The 21,865-nt window shown below is 33.2% G+C and overlaps 1 protein-coding gene across 3 annotated transcripts in view; it reads left to right on the top strand.

Annotated features, from left to right (window-relative positions):
* Positions 1-457: 457 nt before the first annotated feature.
* Positions 458-21,865, top strand: part of LOC123880892 (DNA topoisomerase 1) — a 27,435-nt gene continuing 6,027 nt past the window's right edge. The window contains exons 1-9 of one of the 3 annotated variants that reach the window (XM_045929278.1): positions 458-987; positions 1,299-1,462; positions 1,773-1,861; positions 2,066-2,156; positions 3,502-3,601; positions 4,185-4,391; positions 4,710-4,812; positions 5,445-5,613; positions 8,116-9,413. In XM_045929278.1, coding sequence (XP_045785234.1) covers positions 844-987; positions 1,299-1,462; positions 1,773-1,861; positions 2,066-2,156; positions 3,502-3,601; positions 4,185-4,391; positions 4,710-4,812; positions 5,445-5,613; positions 8,116-9,413 — 2,365 coding nt within the window. In that variant the 5' untranslated portion in view covers positions 458-843. Of the gene's footprint in view, positions 988-1,298; positions 1,463-1,772; positions 2,157-3,501; positions 3,602-4,184; positions 4,392-4,709; positions 4,813-5,444; positions 5,614-7,630; positions 7,771-8,115; positions 9,414-21,865 lie in introns of those variants that run through there. The other 2 variants (XM_045929271.1, XM_045929286.1) reach the window with 2 other exon arrangements.

Here is a 21,865-nt window from a genome sequence, read left to right as displayed (position 1 = left end):
TGAAATTTGGAATGGAGATAGATAATATCCTGGATTAGCACATAGGCTACTTTTTATCCCGGAAAATCAAAGAGTTCCCACGGGATTTCGGAAAACCTAAATCCACACGGGCGAAGTCGCGGGCATCGGCTAGTCATGAATAAAAACGTGTGAAAAATAGAGCAAGTCCCTTGTAAGTCCTCTCCTTTACATACAATTCTGACACATTAGTCGATACTAGAGCTAATTTCTTAAACTGGACTGTCGTATTAGTTTAAAAAATGCGAAAAACCAAATTAAATTTGAATTTCGCGGAATTTTCTATTTAGGGACATTGGCAAGGACGGCAACATCGGCAAAGGCAACTCTCTCCTTCATCTCTCCTTACACTATCTATGGTTTGAACGAGGATCAGAGTGAATGGAAATCAAATTGAATTGACATTAAATTTTAAGATTTTTATTTTTTTTTGACAGTAAAACTTAAAAAAATAGAGCCATCATAATTACTGTGTGATTAGTTGATTACTGTTCAAATCATGCCCGTGTAGAATGGTATCAAGAATACTGGCTGCATGGCTGGACTGGACAGCCAGGCTGATCCTTTGCGCAAAATCCTTTCAAGTTTCAAGTTGAATTTGACATTATTCTCAATACAACATCAACACTGCGAACCGTGAACAATTCGTACATAAATGTAATTTATATGAATAATAATTGTATGTGGAAAGAATAGATTCAAGAATAATTATAATGTTGAGCAAAAATATTGAGATAAAAGTTAGGACTGAACTGAAGTTGTTGAAGATCATTGAACTTTGATTGAACTAGTTCGTCCGAAGTTGCTGATATTTGCGAACGACGCATGCGCATTCGTCACATCGCAGCACTTAGAAAATTGCGTTCGGCCGGCCAGCCTCATGTTATCTCGAACGGGTCTCGAATAAACGGCGTATACGTAGACAAAATGAGTGTTGAAAATCCTGCAAGCGATAATGATTGTGATGCAGTAAGTGACCATATTATTTCTAAATTACGAGAAGATTCCTTTTTTTCTTCCATTTTGTCGATTTAATGCGTGGAATTCTCTATTTACTCGTGTTCGTTGGTGCTACAAAGCGAAAATTTTCTAAGTCCCAATATGGCGTCTCCTATAGTTCTCGCATAAGAACGAAGCAAAGCGTCGAAAGGACTATGTAAATTTAAAAATATGTAAATTGTACAGAAAATTCTAGATTTAAAGACTATCAATGAAATATGTAAATGAAAAAGTTCAAAGACTTATTTCAGTAATAATGACATTGTGTTTTATATTTACAGGGAAAGGTAAATGGGAATAAAAGTGAACACGTGAATGGTATTCACAATGGCTATAGCAGCTCAGAGAAGCACAAAAGTAGCCACAAATCGTCAAGCAAGGATAAACACCGAGATAAAGACAGAGACCACAAGAGCTCTTCAAAACATAGTAGCAGTTCAAGCAGGTTAATACTCTCGAAATTTCTTTCATTTTTTGTGTACCATTATATTATAACCTGCATATAAAAAGCCTGCAGGTTGACTAGAACTGGTTGATATACAATTCTTTCTAATATTCACCATTTTTTAACAACTATTGTTCACTAGTTTTTGACTGCAGATTTGCCTAAGTAATGAATTTTAGTTTTGCTATGTACCAACCACTAGATGTACAAAATGAAATGACATTCTAAGCTGATTACTATAGAGACATGATATAATTTAGATGTATCTGATAATCTTACATAAGACTTTTATATAACCGTGTGCTTTTAGGGATAAAGACAAAGATAAACATTCTAGCAGCAGAAGTCATAGCAGCTCTCACAAGTCCTCTAGCAAAGACAAAGAGCGTGATAAGGATCGTGACAAACATAAAGAAAAGGATTGCTCAGACAAGGACAAGGTACGGAGTGACAAGGACAAAGATAGAGAGAAACACAGGAGTGACAAGGACAAGCACAGGGACAAAGACAAAGAGAGAAGTGATAAAGACAAGCACAGATCAAGTGATGGTGATAAAAAGTCATCATCCTCTAAAGACAAGGAACACAAATCAAAGGACAGAGACAAAGATCGTGACAAGGACCGCCACAGGAGTGATAAGGACAAACACCGCAGTGATAAAGACAGGCACTCCAGTTCTAAAGATAAACACAGGTAAGAAAAACCTTTCATGAAAAGTGTTACTGGTACAGTGATTGCAAAACAAGATCAAATCTGATATTGCAACATAACAGCTTGTGCAGCTTGACTAAGGATAAGAAACAAGCTTGCTCTGTTTTTGTAAAATGCAGCAGTCATTTGCCTTATTTTCAGATTATATACCAGTTTATATACTGTGACTGCCAAACAACTTGAATAAAAATGTAATTGTGAGAAAAGTTTGCCCATTGTGGAAAATAAGGGGTGACTGATCAACCAAACCCGAGCTCCCACGCGGGACCTTAAAATTTACTATCTGCATTTGCTCTAATTGTTTGCTGAACAAGGTCCAAACGCATTTGCACTGTACAAATTGCTTCAGACAAATTCATATAAACTATATTTGACTGCGTCGCCCAGTCAGCTCAAGTGAATTGCTACCTTTACAGTCTTTACACTCCCATATAAGTATACAATGCAGTGTACAAATAGGGTAATGGATATTTTTAATACATATGAAAAATTATGGATCCAGCAGGATTCAAATTCATGTCTCAGTATTGCACCCAGAGTGGCTTATACCACTAGGCTATAGCTCCTTTATCCTTCAGTGCCAGAATTTAAGATTAGGTATTCAATTCAATTTAAGTTACTGTTTAACGCCATGTGGTAGCAATACATTACAGTTTTGGAAACTACTTTCATATACCCCTTATTACAAATGAAGCACTTTTGAACAAGAAATGACATCATTAAAGTGTAGATAAAAATAAATAATTGACAAAATAATATAGGAATCAAAATAAACACAATAATAATAACTATTGAGACTTGTTTAATTGATGCTTGTGCTATTAAGTGCTCTCTAGATAATCAAATTAACTTTCGACAAGCATGGTGCATGCTTGTTGAAAGTAATTAGAAACCAATAGGAAAACTTAAACTGCCATATCCCTTGCAGGTTAGCCAGTTAGTCACTTATCACTATTAAAATAATGTAAAAGGTTAACTTATTATTTAATTTAAAATTATATGAGTTAATAATTTTATTAATTAATTTATGTTATTGCTATTAATGTACATGTGTTGAGTCATAAACTCATAGTTAACAGGGTTTCAACTAAACTTAGACATGCACATATTATAAATGAGCTAAACAGGTTTAACATTTGTTTAAACTGTGCCTTTAAGCTTTTAAGCCAGCATTGTTTTAATTTTTAAGCACTACAATAAGCTATCTGCTTTTTATGCAAGCAATTTATAATTGACAAGCTGGCAGCCCATGCTGCTAAAAATCTTGTGATTATCTTTTATTTATGTTTGTGAGACCTTTTCTTCTAATCAAATGTTCTTTCTTTAGTTCCAGTAGACACAAGGAAAAAAGTAGCAGTGAGAAGCCAGAAAAAATCAAATCGGAGCCAGATCATGATAGTTCTGCTGTCAAACAGGAACCCATGGAGGTAAGCTATACCTGAGTGACGATAATTAGGTATTTATTATTTTATCTGACAATAAAACAAATGTATAGGACAAAATATTATTATATTAACAAAATTAAGAATAATTTTAAGTCCATAATAAAGAATGAGAGAAGAGAACATACTATCTTAGAAGTTATATTATTATCAATTGTCAGAAAAAATCTGGACGCATGCTGAAGGCACTCTGAATTTTGTACTAGACCAAGCAAACTATGAATGTTGCCAGGTCAGATGAATGTTTTACCTGATCATAAAGTGTTCTGACGTAACTGCTTCAACTATCGCGCGTCGTCAACATGCACGTTGCAGTTTATCGTGTTACTTATTATTGTTGATGCCTATTTTGCATTTAAATTTGCGTATTGTAGGCTTCTTGGTTTTCAGTGTAGTGAGTGCAAAACAAGTAATCCAATCTGAAGTTTCAGCATGGGCAGGTATTTGAGATTTGTGTTTGTATGAGATCTTTTTTGCACAATACACCTCATATTCAGATTGGGACCACTTGTTTTGCGCGCATTATACTTAGCCGTAAATATTTAAAATTGTAGAAAATTGTCCACAGGTAGAAGAGCCCAAAATAGAAAGAGAGGTCAAAAAAGTCGAGAAAATCAAAAATGAAATTGACGATGACGGATACTTGGATGTGAATACCACAGCTTCTTCATGTGACTTCTCAGTGCCACAGTTCAAGGAAGACCCACTGTCGGAACTGCCCCCAGATGATGACAGTGCTTCTGATGAAGAAGGTGCAGAAGAAGATGTCCCTCTGGTAGGTAGCTGTTATAACTTGAAAAAAGGAGGAGGTTCTAATATATTTTTTCTGATATTTTTTATTTGGCAGTAGATGCTCTTACAATCTCTACTTAGCTTCAAGACTTCCAATAAAATTATACATAACTAGATGATGCCCGCGACTCCGTTCGCGTGGATTTAGGTTTTTAAAAATTTTGTGGGAAGTGGGAACTCTTGGATTTTGCTGGATAAAAATAGTCTACGTCAGCCTATGTTGGGATTGAGTCCTTTTGAGAGTGGGCTAAAACTACATCCTAATAATCCTTAGTTGCTTAAGTATGAATTTGTTTCTCAGTCCAAACGGGTGGCCCATGTGCCCAAAAAGAGAGCCGCCAGTGAAAGTGAAGAAGACACCCCTCTGCTACAACGCAAGAAAACTAAAAAGAAGGTCAAGAAAGGTAAGTTTATTTATGAAACTAAAATATTAATACTGTTATAGAAAATCGTAAACTCTTGTATTTTCTCATTTGTAGTAGGTACATGATTCTGAGTGAATGTTGAAATATTTTCAAACTTAGTCCCATTACGCACGGTCGACTAATCGCCCGGCGACTCAGTCAACGGCGACCGTGAATCTGTAATTTATATCGAAGCCGTCATGTGTATGAGCACACAGTCGCGGCGACTTCGTGCGCATAGACCCTACAACTTCTATATAAGTTATACAGATTTTCATGGTCACCGTCAACTGAGTCGCCGGGCGACTAGTCGACCGTGCGTAATGGCTCAAACTGTTTGGAATTTAGACCATACAACAACCACTTAATACCACAATACAACAGACACAGAGATGGTATTCTATCAAAATTATTTTAAGAGTTGAAGTTCTGGGACAAAATAGTTGAAACTCAGCACTTGGCATTGCTGAGAATTCACTGAAAATTGAAATTTACTTATTTATATTATTGCTATCAGTCAACTAGTGGGAATGAGCTATTTCTGTTACCTTATCAATAATTCTCTGCTCTACTTCATTTAAGAGTTTGCCATTGTTGTATGTATAAGGTTGACCTTAAATTGTTCTTTATAGATGTATTTGATGATGATGACGATGAAGAAGAAGCTCCTAAAAAGAAGAAGAAGAAAAAGCCAGAGAAAAGTAAATCTAACAGGAGCATTAAGACTGAACCAGAAGAAGGCCCCAGTCCGACCAAACGCAAGAAGAAAGGAGAGGAGGAAGAACAGGAAGTTTGGAAGTGGTAAGAATAATATGTATCAGCTATTCATATAAAAGTAGAAACTTTTTGTTTTATTTTTATGTTATTTTATATTTATTTACTAAAAAGTAGATTTTTTTTTCTCATGGTTTAATGCTATAATGTAAATAGCGGACGATTTTAAATTATAGACAATTCAATCCATTTGCATATAATTACACAAGTGGATAAAAATATATAAGCATAACCAGGTGGAAAAGATAGCAAAGGAAATTACCAGTGTGTTAGGCACTGATCCCACCACCGATAAGGAAGCAACTACGAGGGGTGGCTGAAAAGTTCTGAGCCTAGGGCATTAAAAGTCTAGATAAAAATCTAAATAAAATTTATTTTTCAATATAGTCCCCATGGACTTCAATGCACTTTTGACATCTTTTATAGAGGGCTTGTATCCCTGAAAAAAAATAAGCCGCGTCTTTAGCTTGAAAATGTTCATTTACGGCCGCCTTCATCTCTTCATCATCTCCAAATCTTCGTCCCCGAAGGTCCTTTTTAAAAATTTTAAATAGAAAATAGTCGCTAGGGGCCAGATCTGGACTATAGGGAGGGTGGTTCACTTCATCGAATCCAGTTTCTCGCAAGGCTTGCCTCGCAATGCGCGCTGTGTGAACCGGCGCATTGTCTTGCAGAAACAAAATTCCTTTGCTGATTTTGCCTCTTCTTTTTTCAACAATGGCTTCGCGAACTTTTTTCAAAAGCCCTGCATAATACTCTGCATTCATCGTAGTTTTTTTTTGGAGGTAATCTATGAGTAAAACTCCTTCGCAATCCCAAAAAATGGTGGCCATGAGTTTGGAAGCCGATTTTTCCACCTTGAACTTCTTCGGCGGCTTTTCCCCCTTCTCTATCCATTGCATTGACTCTTGTTTCGACTCCGGGTCGTATTGTCGGATCCACGTTTCATCAACGGTGACAATACGAGTGCAAATTTCCTCCAAATTGTCCTTGCACAGGTCTATAAATTCTTCGGAAGTTTCAACTCGTCGCTGCTTGTCCAGTGGCGTGAGCATTTTAGGCACCCAACGCGCACTGACTTTATTCATATGCAAATGATTATGCATAATGTCTCCAACTCGTTCCTTACTGATGCTCAGCTCTTCTGCTATCTGCCACAATTTTACTCGCCGATCGTCCAGTACAATTTTTTTTACTTTTTCGATGTTTTCATCAGTGACTGCGGTGTTCGGCCGGCCCGAGCGGGGGTCGTCTTCCAGAGTCTCTCGGCCTTGTTGGAATAGGCGTGTCCATCGTTTAACCGTGGCTGACGACGGTCCAGATTCTCCGTATACACTAGACATTTCTTCAAAAATTTCTTTTGCTGTTTTCCCCTTTTTTACGAGGAATTTTATGACGGCGCGATGTTCCAATTTCGTTAACTGCAGCGATGACTCAGACATGTTGATGTTCACGGTTCAATTACTCAAAGCTTAATGAAGCTAATGACATGAAACTTTTCTTATATAGTGGGTAGATGTCGCTCAACTAGTGACCCGCCGGATGAGTAATTAGCACGAATGCAAGTGCCTTAGGCTCAGAACTTTTCAGCCACCCCTCGTAGCTATCGACTATTTTCTCGCTCAAGAAACCTACAATCGATGTATGATTCATTCAGACAAATATTATATCGCTTTCGTTGACTGTTTATCGCAGCGGCTAGCTTCAAGAGCTATAAAAAAACTCGTTCAGCGATGCTCTCTTGGCGGTCAAAATTCTCGCGCAGTTCGCGCAGATTAATTTAATGTATAAGGGGCGATTATTCGCCCATCGTACTGCTCGCTTCTCATTGCTTGCCAACTCGTTTCTTGCTAATTGACGTCGGATATATCGGTGGGATTAACATTTGCCTTTTGCTGGGCGGAAATATAGAAATACTAAATACCCTAAAAAATAGGATTTCTATTATTTTACTCTAGCAACTTTCTTAGTTCGTATAGACGACAAAAGATGGCGTTTACGCGTACAATATGAAGTTGACATTTATTGATGAAATGTCCAATGACATAACATTTTAAGGTTAAAATTTAACCTAAATAATACAATGTTTATCATGGTTGGAATTAAATTAATTCAACATAAACCAATTCAAAAAGCATGTGACAGCATTTTTATTACAAGGCGTCTACGATTTTTAAGAAAAAAGTACAAAAAGCTAACAGGGTTCTAGATAATAATTCATAACAATCTCTGACTTAGACTGTGATATTGATTCCTAAATATTATTTGACCAAAAGCATTAAAATGAAATGATTAAGTGTAACAATACTAATACTATCTTTTAAAAGTCACAGCAGTGCAATTTAATTTCAAATAGGTACTACTAAGTTATGCAACTTCAAGAAACAATAGCAGTGGTTTTTCTTATCCTCAAGAATCTTGTGGTTCAATTAAACTTTGTAATGATATTCCCTAAAACCCTGAATGAGATTCAATTTAATAATAATACTGTCTTTTTCTATTTTATGCAACTTTTTATTTTTTCTTTAGGTGGGAGGAATCTAAAAAGGATGATGGTACTAAATGGACTTTCCTGGAACATAAAGGACCTCTCTTTGCACCTCCGTATGAACCATTGCCTCAAAATGTGAAGTTCCGCTATGACGGCAAAGTGATGAGGCTCTCCCAAGATGCAGAGGAAGTGGCAGGCTTCTATGCGCGAATGTTAGACCACGACTACACCACCAAGTCAGTATTTAATAACAACTTTTTCACCGATTGGAAGAAAGTCATGACACATGATGAAGCAAAGACTATCAAGGATCTCTCGAAATGCGACTTTAAAGAGATGCAGCAATATTTTCTAAGTGTATCAGAAAAAAATAAGAACCGTTCAAAAGAAGAGAAAGCTGCTCTCAAAGCGAAAAATGAAGAAATCCAAAAAGAGTACGGCTTCTGCACAATAGATGGACACAAGGAAAAAATTGGCAATTTCAGAATAGAACCTCCGGGGCTGTTCAGGGGACGCGGAGAACATCCTAAGATGGGGATGTTGAAAAGACGTGTCATGCCGGAGGATGTTCTTATAAACTGTTCGAAAGATAGCAAAGTACCGAAACCACCTCCAGGTCACAAATGGAGAGAAGTGAGGCACGATAATTCAGTTACCTGGTTGGCGTCTTGGACGGAAAACGTCCAAGGGCAAGCCAAATACGTCATGTTAAACCCTAGTTCTAAGTTAAAGGGAGAAAAAGATTGGCAGAAGTATGAAACGGCTAGAAAACTGCACAAATGTATTGATAAAATTCGGGATACATACAGGGCGGACTGGAAAGCGAAGGAAATGCGTATCCGGCAGCGTGCCGTCGCTCTATACTTTATCGATCGTTTAGCGTTGAGAGCTGGTAACGAAAAGGACGATGACCAAGCAGACACCGTAGGCTGCTGTTCCTTACGCGTTGAACACATAGAGTTGCACAAAGAGAAAGACGGAAAAGAATATGTCGTAGTTTTCGACTTTCTGGGTAAAGATTCTATTAGATATTACAACGAGGTGCCAGTGGAGAAAAGAGTATTCAAGAATCTCGAGCACTTCATGGAGAATAAAAAAGATAGCGATGATCTCTTTGACCGATTGACAACTCAAACGTTAAATGAGCATTTGAAGGAATTAATGCCCGGATTGACCGCCAAAGTCTTCCGTACTTACAACGCGTCTATAACGTTGCAGAGGCAACTGGATGAACTCACAGACCCAGATGCTTCTCTACCAGAGAAAATATTAGCATACAACAGAGCGAACCGCGCCGTCGCCATACTGTGTAACCATCAGCGTGCTGTTCCTAAAGGTAAAGTAATTGTAACTATTTATATCTGTACTAGCCGATGCCCGCGACTTCGCCCGCGCGGATTTAGGTTTTTCGAAACCCCGTGGGAACTCTTTGATTTTCCGGGATAAAAAGTAGCCTATGTGCTAATCCAGGATATTATCTATCTCCATTCCCAGCCAAATCCATCCTTTATAATATTATATCTGTATACTTCAAGAAAGTACTTATTTATGAACATATCTGGTTTTAACATGTTCTAAAATGCAACTGGGCAAGTAGGGTAAAATTGGGAGTTGTAGCTCACGTCTCTAGATAAAGCGCGGCGCGTCTAGCGGTGTAGCTGCGCCGCGCCGCGCATCGTATAGACGTGAGCTACAACTTCCAATTTCACGATCGATGTTAAATATAATCAGTAACAAGAGAATGATCAGGTTGTCACAAACTCCTCGAAGATGATTCAATGGTGATATTATTCTTGGATAGCCTACTTATCACTATTGACATCTCATTTTAGAATTATTTGGATTTATATAAGTAATGGTTTTTTTAAATCGTTCAACAAATTACTTTTAATGTGTCAATTTCAGATAAATCCTAATGACTCAGTTTTATAAGGTTATTTATGAAAATCAGACGGTTTTAGTTACACATTAATCAGCTGATGGTATCAAGTCAACATACTTATTATTTATTCTTAATACGCGTGCGGAAACTTTAAGACCTTTATAATAAATGTTGGATTTCTTTGAGATCGTTGATATCAGAATACCATCGTATTCCTTATAGTTTAATATATGTACATGATGCAGCCCACACAAATTCCATTTTACAATAACAACGTCAACTAAATCATTAACTTTTAATATCATTTTTATTTGTTTAGAATTATGATGATTACTTTGAGTTTTTGAAAAGGAATGACTTTCTTAGACCATGTACATGAATAAACTAAAGTCGTATTAATCAACAACTAATAAAAATATTGACTATACTTTGCTAGTCATACTTATATTACTAATCAACCCTTAACAAAAGGAAAGTAAATAAAAACTACTAGATATATATTTATTAGAAAATTTTATTATCGAGACACCATTTTCTTAAAACAAGCACGTTTTTTAATGCACATATTGAAGGATGGTATAAACAACTAAACACATCACTATTCGTTTCGTATTGTTCATACAAACTTAATAAGCTAGGGCAAGATTTATCTTCCAAATTATAAACACTATCGCAACCAAACATTTTCGATATCCACTGCACTTTTTCTACACCTTTAGCATAAACACGTTTATTATTTAAATAATTATTCATGTTTACATATCCTTTGTAGTTTAAGTATGAAATAAAACCTTCTTTCCAATGTATTCCTCTGTTTCTTTCTATCCAACAAACTTGTTTTCTTTCCGTTTTCGTTAAATTATAAAATGGGTATGGTGGCTTGATTAAATAAGTCTGGATATGGTTATTACATAATATAGCTATTTCTTTTACTATAAACTCATTGGAATCCGTCTTGAATCCTTGTACATCAATGATGACATTCATGACAACTTGCGGACAATATTACTTAAGGGTTTATATTCAAAGAGGCGATCGTTTATTATAAGACAATATGCTGATGTTTTATCCGGGATTTCTTGCGAACTTTCAATTTCCAAACGTACGTCTACAGGTCCTGTCTTTAAATTCTCGTTTTGTCTTGAACAGTCAATTACAAACAGTGGTGCCTTTTCTTTAAATGTGATCAGATCAAACAACGGGTCAACAGGAAGATTATAATAAGACTGACGAAATTGAGTGTACATTTCGTATAATATACTGTATTTATTTTCATCAAATTTCAAATTAAGTGAATCGTATGGGTAATATTGTGAATTTAAAAACAGTGTTACATTTGTTAATTTGCAATGATCAAATATAGAACTATCATTAGTCTTACTGTTTTTCCTATTAGTTTGTAGACCAAAAATAACATATCGAGGCTTTTCAAGTTGAGAAGTAGTTTTAATTGACCACGAATGTTTTGTAGTTTTAGGAAGTAAAGGATATTCATATAAATCCCAATTTCTGAATGCTATTTGAATAGGTTTGTCTTTTTCTAAATACTTAAGTAGTGAGAGTCTTTCACGATCCGAAACTTTTATATGCGGCACACGCCACTGAATTGTTCGTACTTCTATATGTATATTATCATCCTTGTGAATTGTTACACTATTTAAATTACTATTACTTCTATTCAGAATAAGTTCATGTTTACAGTTTATAATAATTTTATTATAATCCTCGGCAAATCCCATTATTTTATTCAATGGTATAACAGCATTAAAATATCCCTCTGTCATTTTAAAACCATCCATTTGCCAACCCCACAATGCTGCGACTTTGCTATCCCCCTCATTCATCGATATGTATGATTTTAATGTTGTGGTTATTCCAGGGTTTCTTACGCGATCTATTTCAATACCGTTCATTTCATACCTAATGTCTTGAAATAGAAACATAACAGGGTTATTAGTAAAATTTACAGGTTTCTTTATTTCTTTCCCCGATTGATCTTTTCCAGTCACTGTGGCAAAGCCTTCAACATAAATTGAACTATTACATGGTAATATGTATATGTCTTGCTGATGTATTGGAATGCGAATTTCATCATTTTCTTTAAAGCTGTTATTGTATGGATTGTACGTGTGGATCTCATAACTTTCGATAGAATTATCGAATACTGGGGTGTTATTAATATTTAGAATATTCATACTTTGAATCCGAGTGATCGGAGAAAATCTTTGTTTCTTTTTGTTACAATATTACGATTTGCTTTAATACGTGTACGCGCTTTAGTAGCAGGCAAATGATTGATTCTTTTCACCTCATATCCAAGTGTTTTATTAAACACTATCATTTTGCTCTACGTAAATGAAGTCTCAGTTGGATATTTTCTTCTCTAAAATCAATATTGTTACCGTTTTCGTCAATGATTTTAACAGTTATGGATGATATATTACTCTTATTAACAGGAAGATAAATAATATTTTTTGGAATTTCTATATATCGATATCCTGGAGGAACGTTAGGAATAAATTCATGAATAATATGTGATGCAAACCCATTATTAAATGATCCGAATATAAGATCACATTCGATCCTGATGACAGACAAGGGAAGAATGTTAACTGGATTAACAGACTCATGCCATTTATTTGCTTCAAGTTTTACATTTGGGAAACCAAGTAAGCGTCCTAAACTGTTTTCTACGTCAAAATGTACAGTTTTGGAACAAAAAAGCGAGCATGTTAAAGTATTATTATTTGGTTTTATTTCAATTTCACAGTTGTCTAACTTACTCGCAAGATATTCTCTTATGTCATATAAATCATAAGTACCATATGGAATTTTTAAATATTTACATTCATCACCATATGCAAATATGTTATTGCTATGATTTATGTTTGGTATTGAATTCAGAGCAGAAAAATATAATAAACCGCATTCATATTCACCATCGAGAATAAGAGGAGGTTGAAAAAATGATTCCAACACAGATTTGTGCCCGGTAATAGTGATTGTTACAGACATGATCGTAAACTAAAAATTTACTGATTTTACTGAACTATTTATACATTTTATTTTGTGTATTCCAAAAACTTCTTAAAAACTTTATACATAGATGACCGCAGTTATAAGGATGACTACCTTGAAAATTTTTGTAATTATAACTCATACCAGTTCCTAAATATTGAATTAACTCTTTAGGTGGTTTTAAATTTCCATAGCTGTCAAAGTATTGAATTTCATTATTTACTTTTGCATAGGCTACCCAATGAGAGCCAGGATTATTGGAGCTATCCAAATTAACTATACCACATTCTTTTCGAAAAGGATGTTTTGGCATCTCATCTCTCATAAACACCCCTCGAAAGTAAGGAATGTCTTGCGAATGGTTGATGATGTCGATATTGGTGAGCGCTCGTTTGGGTAGCCTTTCTCTTAGTTTTTTTCATTTGAAATGTAAATTCCTAAACTACCTCTATGCGGTTTGATATGTAAACCTTTGCCTATATGGAGGGTTTCCATTTTTTCATGATGCCTCTTTAATTCTGTAAAACGTTTTTTAGCGTCTTTCAAACCATTTATAACTTTAGCGATTCCTGCAGCACCACCAGCTAAGCTACCCGCAGCAGATAATCCGGCAAAAATAGGTATCAAAGGAAGTACTCCACCAGTTTTTGGAATTGGTATAATTCGAGGAAGTTTTATTGACGAGTCTTTAGTCAATTCTTTAGCCGCTGCTATGGCTAATTCTATAGCCATTTTCTTACATTTGGGTTTCATTTTTTGCACATGCTTTTTTGCATGAGCAACAACATGTTTAAAGTGTTTTTTCAAACCAGTGCCTGAAGCGGATTTTTTTGGCGACACTGTTTTAGAATTGTTGGCTTTACTAGTCAGTCCCGACCCGGTATACAATTTAGCTATCATAGCTTTATTAACTAAATTTGCTGCTATCTTTTCTCCCAAAGTTGCATCAGATGCTAAAGCACGTTGCTTAGCCCTTTTCATCAATATTTTATCAGCCTTATGACGATCACTTAATGAAGTTGACAAGTCGTATGCAATATCGTGTTGTTTACAATATTCATCCAATTTATTTACACCTTGATCTCCCCGTGCAAGCCTTTTATACAATTTTGTACCAGCACCACAGTAATTATATCCAGGTAGATGAAGTTCAAATGGTAAATGATTTATAAACCAATTGAGAATACTGCTCTCTTTCATTACTTTTATTACAATGAATGTAAAATAACTATACTATCACTTAAATAACAATAAATAAATTGGGAACAAGTTAGTTATAAAATATTCGTTCTATCTATCCAACTATTTTCACTCGATGGAAATCCTAACCACTTTACGAATATCTTGTTTCCTTTTCTTTTTAAAACTTTTTCAATAAGATAGACATTAGGATTTTCTGTTTTTTGAAGTTCTTCTGCATAAAATGAGCCCAAAATTGGCTGATGTTTAGCATCTTCTATAAGGTAAGTAACAGGATTCGTTTTCTGTACTTTTTTAATACGGAATATTTCGGTGGACCAATTAGGAGTGTAACCTTTTTCAAAAACACCTTTATACTTACTAATCCGCACAAAATCTCCAACTTTTAAATTTCTCTTCTTAAGGATTTTTAACTGTTTTCCTACATTAAATCTTTGAAGTATAAGTTTCTTATTATTTTCATTAACTTCGTTAGGAGATAAACCGATCGTTCTGTGTTTAGAGGTGTTATAATTTTCAACTATTTCTTCTAGCACACCTTTAATCCAAGTGTAGTTTCCTTGGAAACTGAATTGTTTATACATTTTATTTTTTAAAGTTCTTATAAGTCTTTCAACTATAGAAGCTTTTTTAGTGGAATATGTAGAATAATGATTGATGTTAAATTTTTTGACTATCGTTTTAAAATTTTCGTTGTAAAACTCAGTTCCAAAATCAGTTTGAAGGTTTTTTGGAATACGTCCTTTCTTTAATATAGATTCAAACGCTTTAGAGACCTGATCTTTATTTTTAAACTTTAGTGGAAATGCCCAAGCATATTTTGAGAATGTATCAATTATAACTAAAATATATTTATAACCTGAATTTTGTTTCGAAAGAGATTTCATATCAATCAAGTCAGCTTGCCATAAATCGTCTATATCTCTCATGACAACATGTCGACGAGGAAAGTTTACTCTTGCATTTTTATGTATTTCATTTACGACGCTGTTTTTGCTCATGTTTTACTTTACTAGCCTCGGTGATTTCGATCAAATTACTTACTTTAATATTTATTTCTGTAATAAACTGATTAATTGATGATATTTTTTTTGAAAGATTGTCTGCCAAAACATCAACGTATTCTTTTGTAACACAATCGTTAGAATCTACCGGTTGCGCAAGATTTTTTACTCTTTTATGCTGAGCATCCAAATTATTGTTTGTACACTTCAAAGCGCATTCTAATAACACTCCTTTCATTCTTCGCATCTTATTAACATGATGTCCAAACTTATCAACTTTCATGTTCAACCTGCTTATCAATACTGAACACGCTCCATAAATGTGCTTTCTTTTATTCTTTTATTATACCCGCTTCTTTTAACTCTTCAATAATCGAAAGAATTTCATTATCATGATTAGTGTTGCCAGCGTCTCTGGACGCAATAATCAATCTTAATCTTTCAATTAACTCATTAGGATCATCCCAATAGATGAGATCAGTATCAGTTTTGTATTTCTTTAAAACTGGTAGCCTACCACCGTACTTTAATTTGTTTGTTTCACACATATCCTTTTCATAAAATAATGGTTTGATGATTTGAGAATATTTTTTTCCTTTGTCACCTTTAATTTGATTAGCAGGATTGTAATCTCTTTTATGAGCACTAGTACTAATTAAGATATCTTTATATGTGATTTTATCACTTTCAGTTACTTTATTCAAGTTTGGTTTATTTCTTAATAAAAGTTCTATTAAACCAGCAGTTAGTTCATAACTTTTATCATCAATAGTAATAAACGTTAATTTGTTTGAAGACATATCATCTACAGTTGAAAATTTGACGGGGGTATTTCCTATCATCAATCTTTTGTTAATGCGACGTATACCAAATGGTATAGATACATTGCTTTGCTCGCCAAACAGATCATTGTCTGCCAGTGTTTCGGAAATATTGACTTCATCATTTAGAAATTCCAAAGGTTCAGACATTTCCTCTTGTTTTTTCGGATTTTCTTCAAAGTTATTATCGTTGTAAGTAATTTCAATATCACCATCTTGTTTTGAGTTTATATTTGGAATTTCAGGCGATTGATTATTTCCAACACTTGCGTTGTTACAATTAGTTTCGTGATAAGATTTGTTTGTAGCATATTTACTTAGTGTAACAATTGCTTTCAAAGGATCAGACAGTGGTTTAAATATTTTTTTCCGCCTCAGTTCTAACTCTTCATCTTCATCACGTAATCTTTTTACTTTACTTTTAATAGCCTTTACTGATTTAATTAACTCTTTTTTCAAACTTGTTTCCATTTCTTTTTTTAATTATTTTACACAACCATTGAACTATGTAGTAAAAATTAAAATGAAACTAATTTTAAATTACAATCTGTTTAAATAATTTCATTCAAAATTTTACAAAAACGTCGAAAGATTTTCTATATCTACCGTTGTTTAATTCACAATCTTTGTTAATTATTAAACATGTGTATGGATCTTTCCATATATCTGAACATAATTTTTTGAAGTCTGACCAAGTCATGTCAGAATTGACATGTTCGTTATAGATGTGTTTCAAATTTATATCATCTTGTTTAAAAATTATTAAAAAATTTACGTTATCTCGAATTAATTGTTTTGGTATCTTAGAATATGTTTGAGTCAAATAAAAACAGTCGATGTTCTTATGTCTACCCATTGAAAAATAATCTCGGATATTTACTTGGTTCTCGCAAGTAACATCATCAAAAATAAATACAGAATTTTTCAAGGCTTCAGTAGGAGGAATAACCTCTTTATCATCTTTGAAGGTAAAGAGCTTAACAGCTGGAACCATGCTTAAAACTTTTTTCAAAAAACAATATTTTGGTTGAAATGTTGTTTTAGAATATAGGTAAACATTTTGAAACTTGAGACCATTTTGATGTAGTAATAAGCTTAACATTGTGTTTGTTTTGCCACAATTTGACGGTCCACATATTATACAGCGAATCGTATCGGGCAACAGCAAACTATGCCTTTTTTGGATTGATGACGCTTCTATATTTAAATTGTTAATTTCCAATGTTACTGGTTGTTTGATCAACTTCATTGTGTTTTCTGTTAAAAAAGATAAAATCCTGTTATAAAGTCTTCACATTATATTCTATATAATTTTATAACTAAAATGTAACATAATGTTAATAACCAATTTAAAGAAATGACACCATACACGTGTAAACTCGGAATGCGTTGCTGTGTCACTAAAGATTTGTTTTCACTTTGCTCAAATTACCCATTTGAGAATACAAGATTATATAAGATTTTATTATCGATGCATGTTCATTCCTGTTACAGCTCTCGGGAAAATCTTGGAATGTGATGCTGTGTCACTAAAGCATTATGTTTTCGTTTTGCTCAAATTACATCGTTTTAGATCGCAAGACAGTATTAGATTAATTATTATTTATTAAAGCTTCATTCCTGCTACAGCTCCCGAAGAAAACAGTAGCCGCGCTCATAATTTTATCATAATAAATATCGAGTATTTTACTTGGTAAGTTATTATAATTATTTTATAACAATGTGCTGACTTTTAATAAAGCATGTATTTTTTTACCGTTATTTATTAATTATTTTTCTTTTTGTTTCAGAATTATGTCGACTCCTATCTTACCCAACGAAAATCTAACAAATCCTTTTTACTACGCACAAGATGTAAACGGGTTCGCGGAAACTGAATTTCAGAGACTTTGCGAGGATTTAGCTCAAAAACAAGCAGCAGAACCAGTTCAAGCATCTAGTAAGGAGATGAAAAAAAAGAAAAAATGCAGTTTATCACTATTGAAGCCTGTTTCACCCCCGACTTCTACATCAACATCCTATGTTATTCGCAAAGCAACTGGAAGACGGCTTCATTTAATAAAAATAAATATTTATGGACTAAATGGAGGAGAACAAGATGAAAATATAAATGGTGATACTCCTAGTGTTAGTGCACAGTATGTAGTCAAGGATAATTACGATGAAGTTATGGATGCTACAGAAAATTTGATAGGTAAAATAATGTCAAAAATTACTCACTCCATATAAATGTGAACTATTGTTGAAATGTAATTTGCTTATTTTTAAATATCATCATATTTTTTGTTTATAAAAATAGTGTTTTTTAGAGTAAGGAGCTGTAGCATGAATTCATTATTTATGAAATAAACGTGGTTTAAAGAATAAAATTGTTTTTTTAAATTTTAAATTATTAATTGAAAACATTATGATTGTACTAAGTACCTAATAATATTAACGTATTCCATGTAAATATTAGGTAGTACAATCAAGTTTTTTCAAATATTTCAAGGGTTCGATTCCCTTAAATGTAAAGGTTTTTTTAATTTTGCTTAATGTTTGCTTACTGCATTTTCATTTCTTGACCAAGGTGATAAGGATATAATGTTGAAATTGAAGGTCTATATAAACAAACGTAAAGGTCAGTAAGCAAACATTATCACCTGCTATGATATCACTATAACTCAAGTTATTGATCTCGATAAATATAAAAATAAAAAACTGAAAGGTAAAATAATAAAATGTCAGTGATGATGAGTAGTAAATATTTATTTCAATATTTGCATGCATACATGAACAATCAAAATTGCACAGTAATGAATAACATAAAATCTAGTACAAATTAACAACTAAAAAATTGTACTGTAGTGCCCCCACGGCAACGTTTTAAATTGCTTCTTTAAAATTTGTCTTTTATCATCTTCACTATTTAAAACTAACTTATTAATTTTTTGGGTATATACATTATGATTTTTAGATCTAATAACACACATATTCTTTCTGACTGATTGATTGTAGTATAACACATTTTTGTATTTATCTATATCCAACCTTTTGGTAACAGATGTTGTCACTCCTTTTGCCTTTTTAATAGACATTTTTTGTGATTCAATACAATACAATTTTGCTCGTAAGCCAACAAATTCAACAATAACATCTCCACCCATCTCATCTTTAAAAAACCCCGGAATTTTCATATTTGCTTGAGGGATATTGTAAACATTTTTATCGCTAAAATTGCTGGTATCGAAAAACTTAATATTCTTTTTCATGTCTGAATAAAAATCATCAGTATATATGCGATATAGTAAGCTATCAGTATCAGTATAACAAAGTTCAATATTTTCTTTATATAATGGTTTCATTATAGAATAGTGAAAGTTATATAAATGTGTTTTAGCTAACTCTAAAACAGTAAACCCCACATAAATTGGTCTATCCAAAATTAATTTCGTTTGTTCTAATTGGATTGCTACCAAATTATCTGTAAATATCGACAAACATTTAAAGTTAGGCGCACTTACATACTTTTCTGCTCCAATAATCCTGTTTGTCTTATTATTCTTATCTGTCCATGTATTAACAAGTTTTACATTTACTTGTTTTCTTTTATTTTCTATGGTTTTACCAAAAATAGCATTATTTTGTTTTTTGAAAAAGTCTTTTTCAAATTCAGACTCTGCTTTTTGCCTCAAAGAGGTATTCAATTCAATATATGGTTTCAAAAATTCTTTTTGTTCAAATGATAGAATTCTATGAATTTTTAACAATTTTAGACCGTTTTTAAGACATTCTTTTAAATGGATATAGTGAATAACATAGGAACATTTGTCGTATAAATTTGCAATAAGCTTGGCATTTCTATGACCAAAAGGTGTAAATTTTTCAGCAGCAAATGGTAAATCTGAGTGAGCGTCATGTATTTCAGATGGATAACTAAGATCTACTTCAAGTATATACCCAATGTTACTGTCAACAGTAATAGAATCAATTTCAAAAGTCTCAATTTGGTCTTTGTTCAAAAATTTAAAATTACTTGTAGGAAGTTTCATCATCATTGCATAACCATACAGGTTCACACAGTCTAAATATACCAAAAAGCTACTTGATTTGTTGATATCATAGTCAGACATATATTTATTGTTAGCTTTAGCATATCTTAATGAACACTGAGCTAGACCACCTCGTATACCTTTTTCAATCATTTGATACATCTCCACATCAGTTATAAGGTCTAATTTTACATTGGTATGCAAAAGCATTGCATCCCAACTTAAAGAAGGTGAAGAAACATAATAGCACGGATCTAAGCAATAGGTTGCTAAGCTAATTTTCCTGAATTTTTCAAAACTATCTGCTAGTAATAGTACATCACATTTTAAATATAAATCTGTATATTCGCCTAAATTTTTTATTTTAAAAGTTTTCCAAACTTTCAATGCATGTTTATAATCTTCTTCCGAAATAAGTTCTGAAGTAAGTTTATTAAAAAAATGTTTTCGTTTTGGTAACTCAGTTTCATCGTAACGTTTTAAAGAGTCTATATAATCATAGCAGTACACACCCTTTCTGCAAATCAAATCAAATAAATACTGATCACTGTAATACCTACGCAAGTTTACGAAGTCGTCTTGATGTAAAGATCTAGCTAATTTATCTAAGCTACAACTGAGAAAATTAAAAGAATCGATGAATTTCAGTTGAGCAGCAGTTTTTGAATCAACTGATATAAATTTTGTGAACGATATGTATTTTTCTTTATTTTTCGGAATAATATTTATACGACCGTTAATACTCGCTAACTCTTTAATAAAAAGATGGCAATCGTAATTACTTAAATTATGAAATATAATAGGTATAAAAGGACATTTCTTTGCACTCAACTTGCAAATGTTGTGAGCCGCGCCTCTATATTCCCCTGTAAAATGATCATGATCTGCCACAATTTTATCTGTGGATGTAAATTTTTGTTTACATATACAGCAAACTTTTGCATTATGAAAACATTTCTTTTCAGTTTCAGTAAGTAGTTTCATGGGATTATTTTCTAACAAAATTGCATGTAATCGTTTGACATCATTTGAAATTGTTTCTACAAATTTTTGAGCACAGTTAGCTCCTATGTATGAAACCAGTTCATTAAGTTCAGGTTTAGATTCACAACAAATATAGTACGCGAAAGATGTGGCTTCATGAACCTGTATGGTTTCAGTATGCCCAGATTTACTTTTATCAGAATATTCTCTTAATAAACTTTCAAAATCACCATAAATCACAATTGGTATTCTTTGAGTTCTTTCATAATTATCAAAATATAATTTACTATTTTTCTCTGGAAGAACAGTTTTAATTCTAGCACAATTATGTTTGCATAATTTTTCTTCTGAATTGAAATAAATGAAGCACTCCTCACATAAAAAAATTTTAGACTTATTTTTAGTAAGTTGACTATGAACCAACCGTTCAAAGTTTCTTATCAAACAAAAATGTCTTTTATTGTTTTTAGTAATGTAAAGCAAATTAACATGAACAAGTTTACGCTTGCTGGTTTTGTACAGAGGTCCGTTAATATCACCATTTTTTTCTAAACTGTATATATTAACACTTATGTCAGAATTATTTTTTTCAAATAATGTGATATCCTCAAAAGATGGTGGAAACGACATACCATCTATTTTTAAAACTTTTGAATAATGAGGATATGAAGATACTCTATTAAAGTTTTTATTGGTGGGATACATATGTGCTAATATACTCCACAGAAAACACTTATCATCACTATTTTTAATATTTACACAAGATCTAGTTTTCAGAATTTTTATTGGTAGTGGAATATAGGAGCCTGTCCTTAAAGGATTGTATTTATTAATGTTTACTTCTAAAT

Source organism: Maniola jurtina, chromosome 1 (assembly GCF_905333055.1).
Source record: "Maniola jurtina chromosome 1, ilManJurt1.1, whole genome shotgun sequence".
NCBI classification, from domain to species: Eukaryota; Metazoa; Arthropoda; class Insecta; order Lepidoptera; family Nymphalidae; genus Maniola; species Maniola jurtina.
The sequence above is the reverse complement of the archived record's forward strand: the minus strand, read 5'-3'. Positions and strand labels throughout refer to the sequence as shown.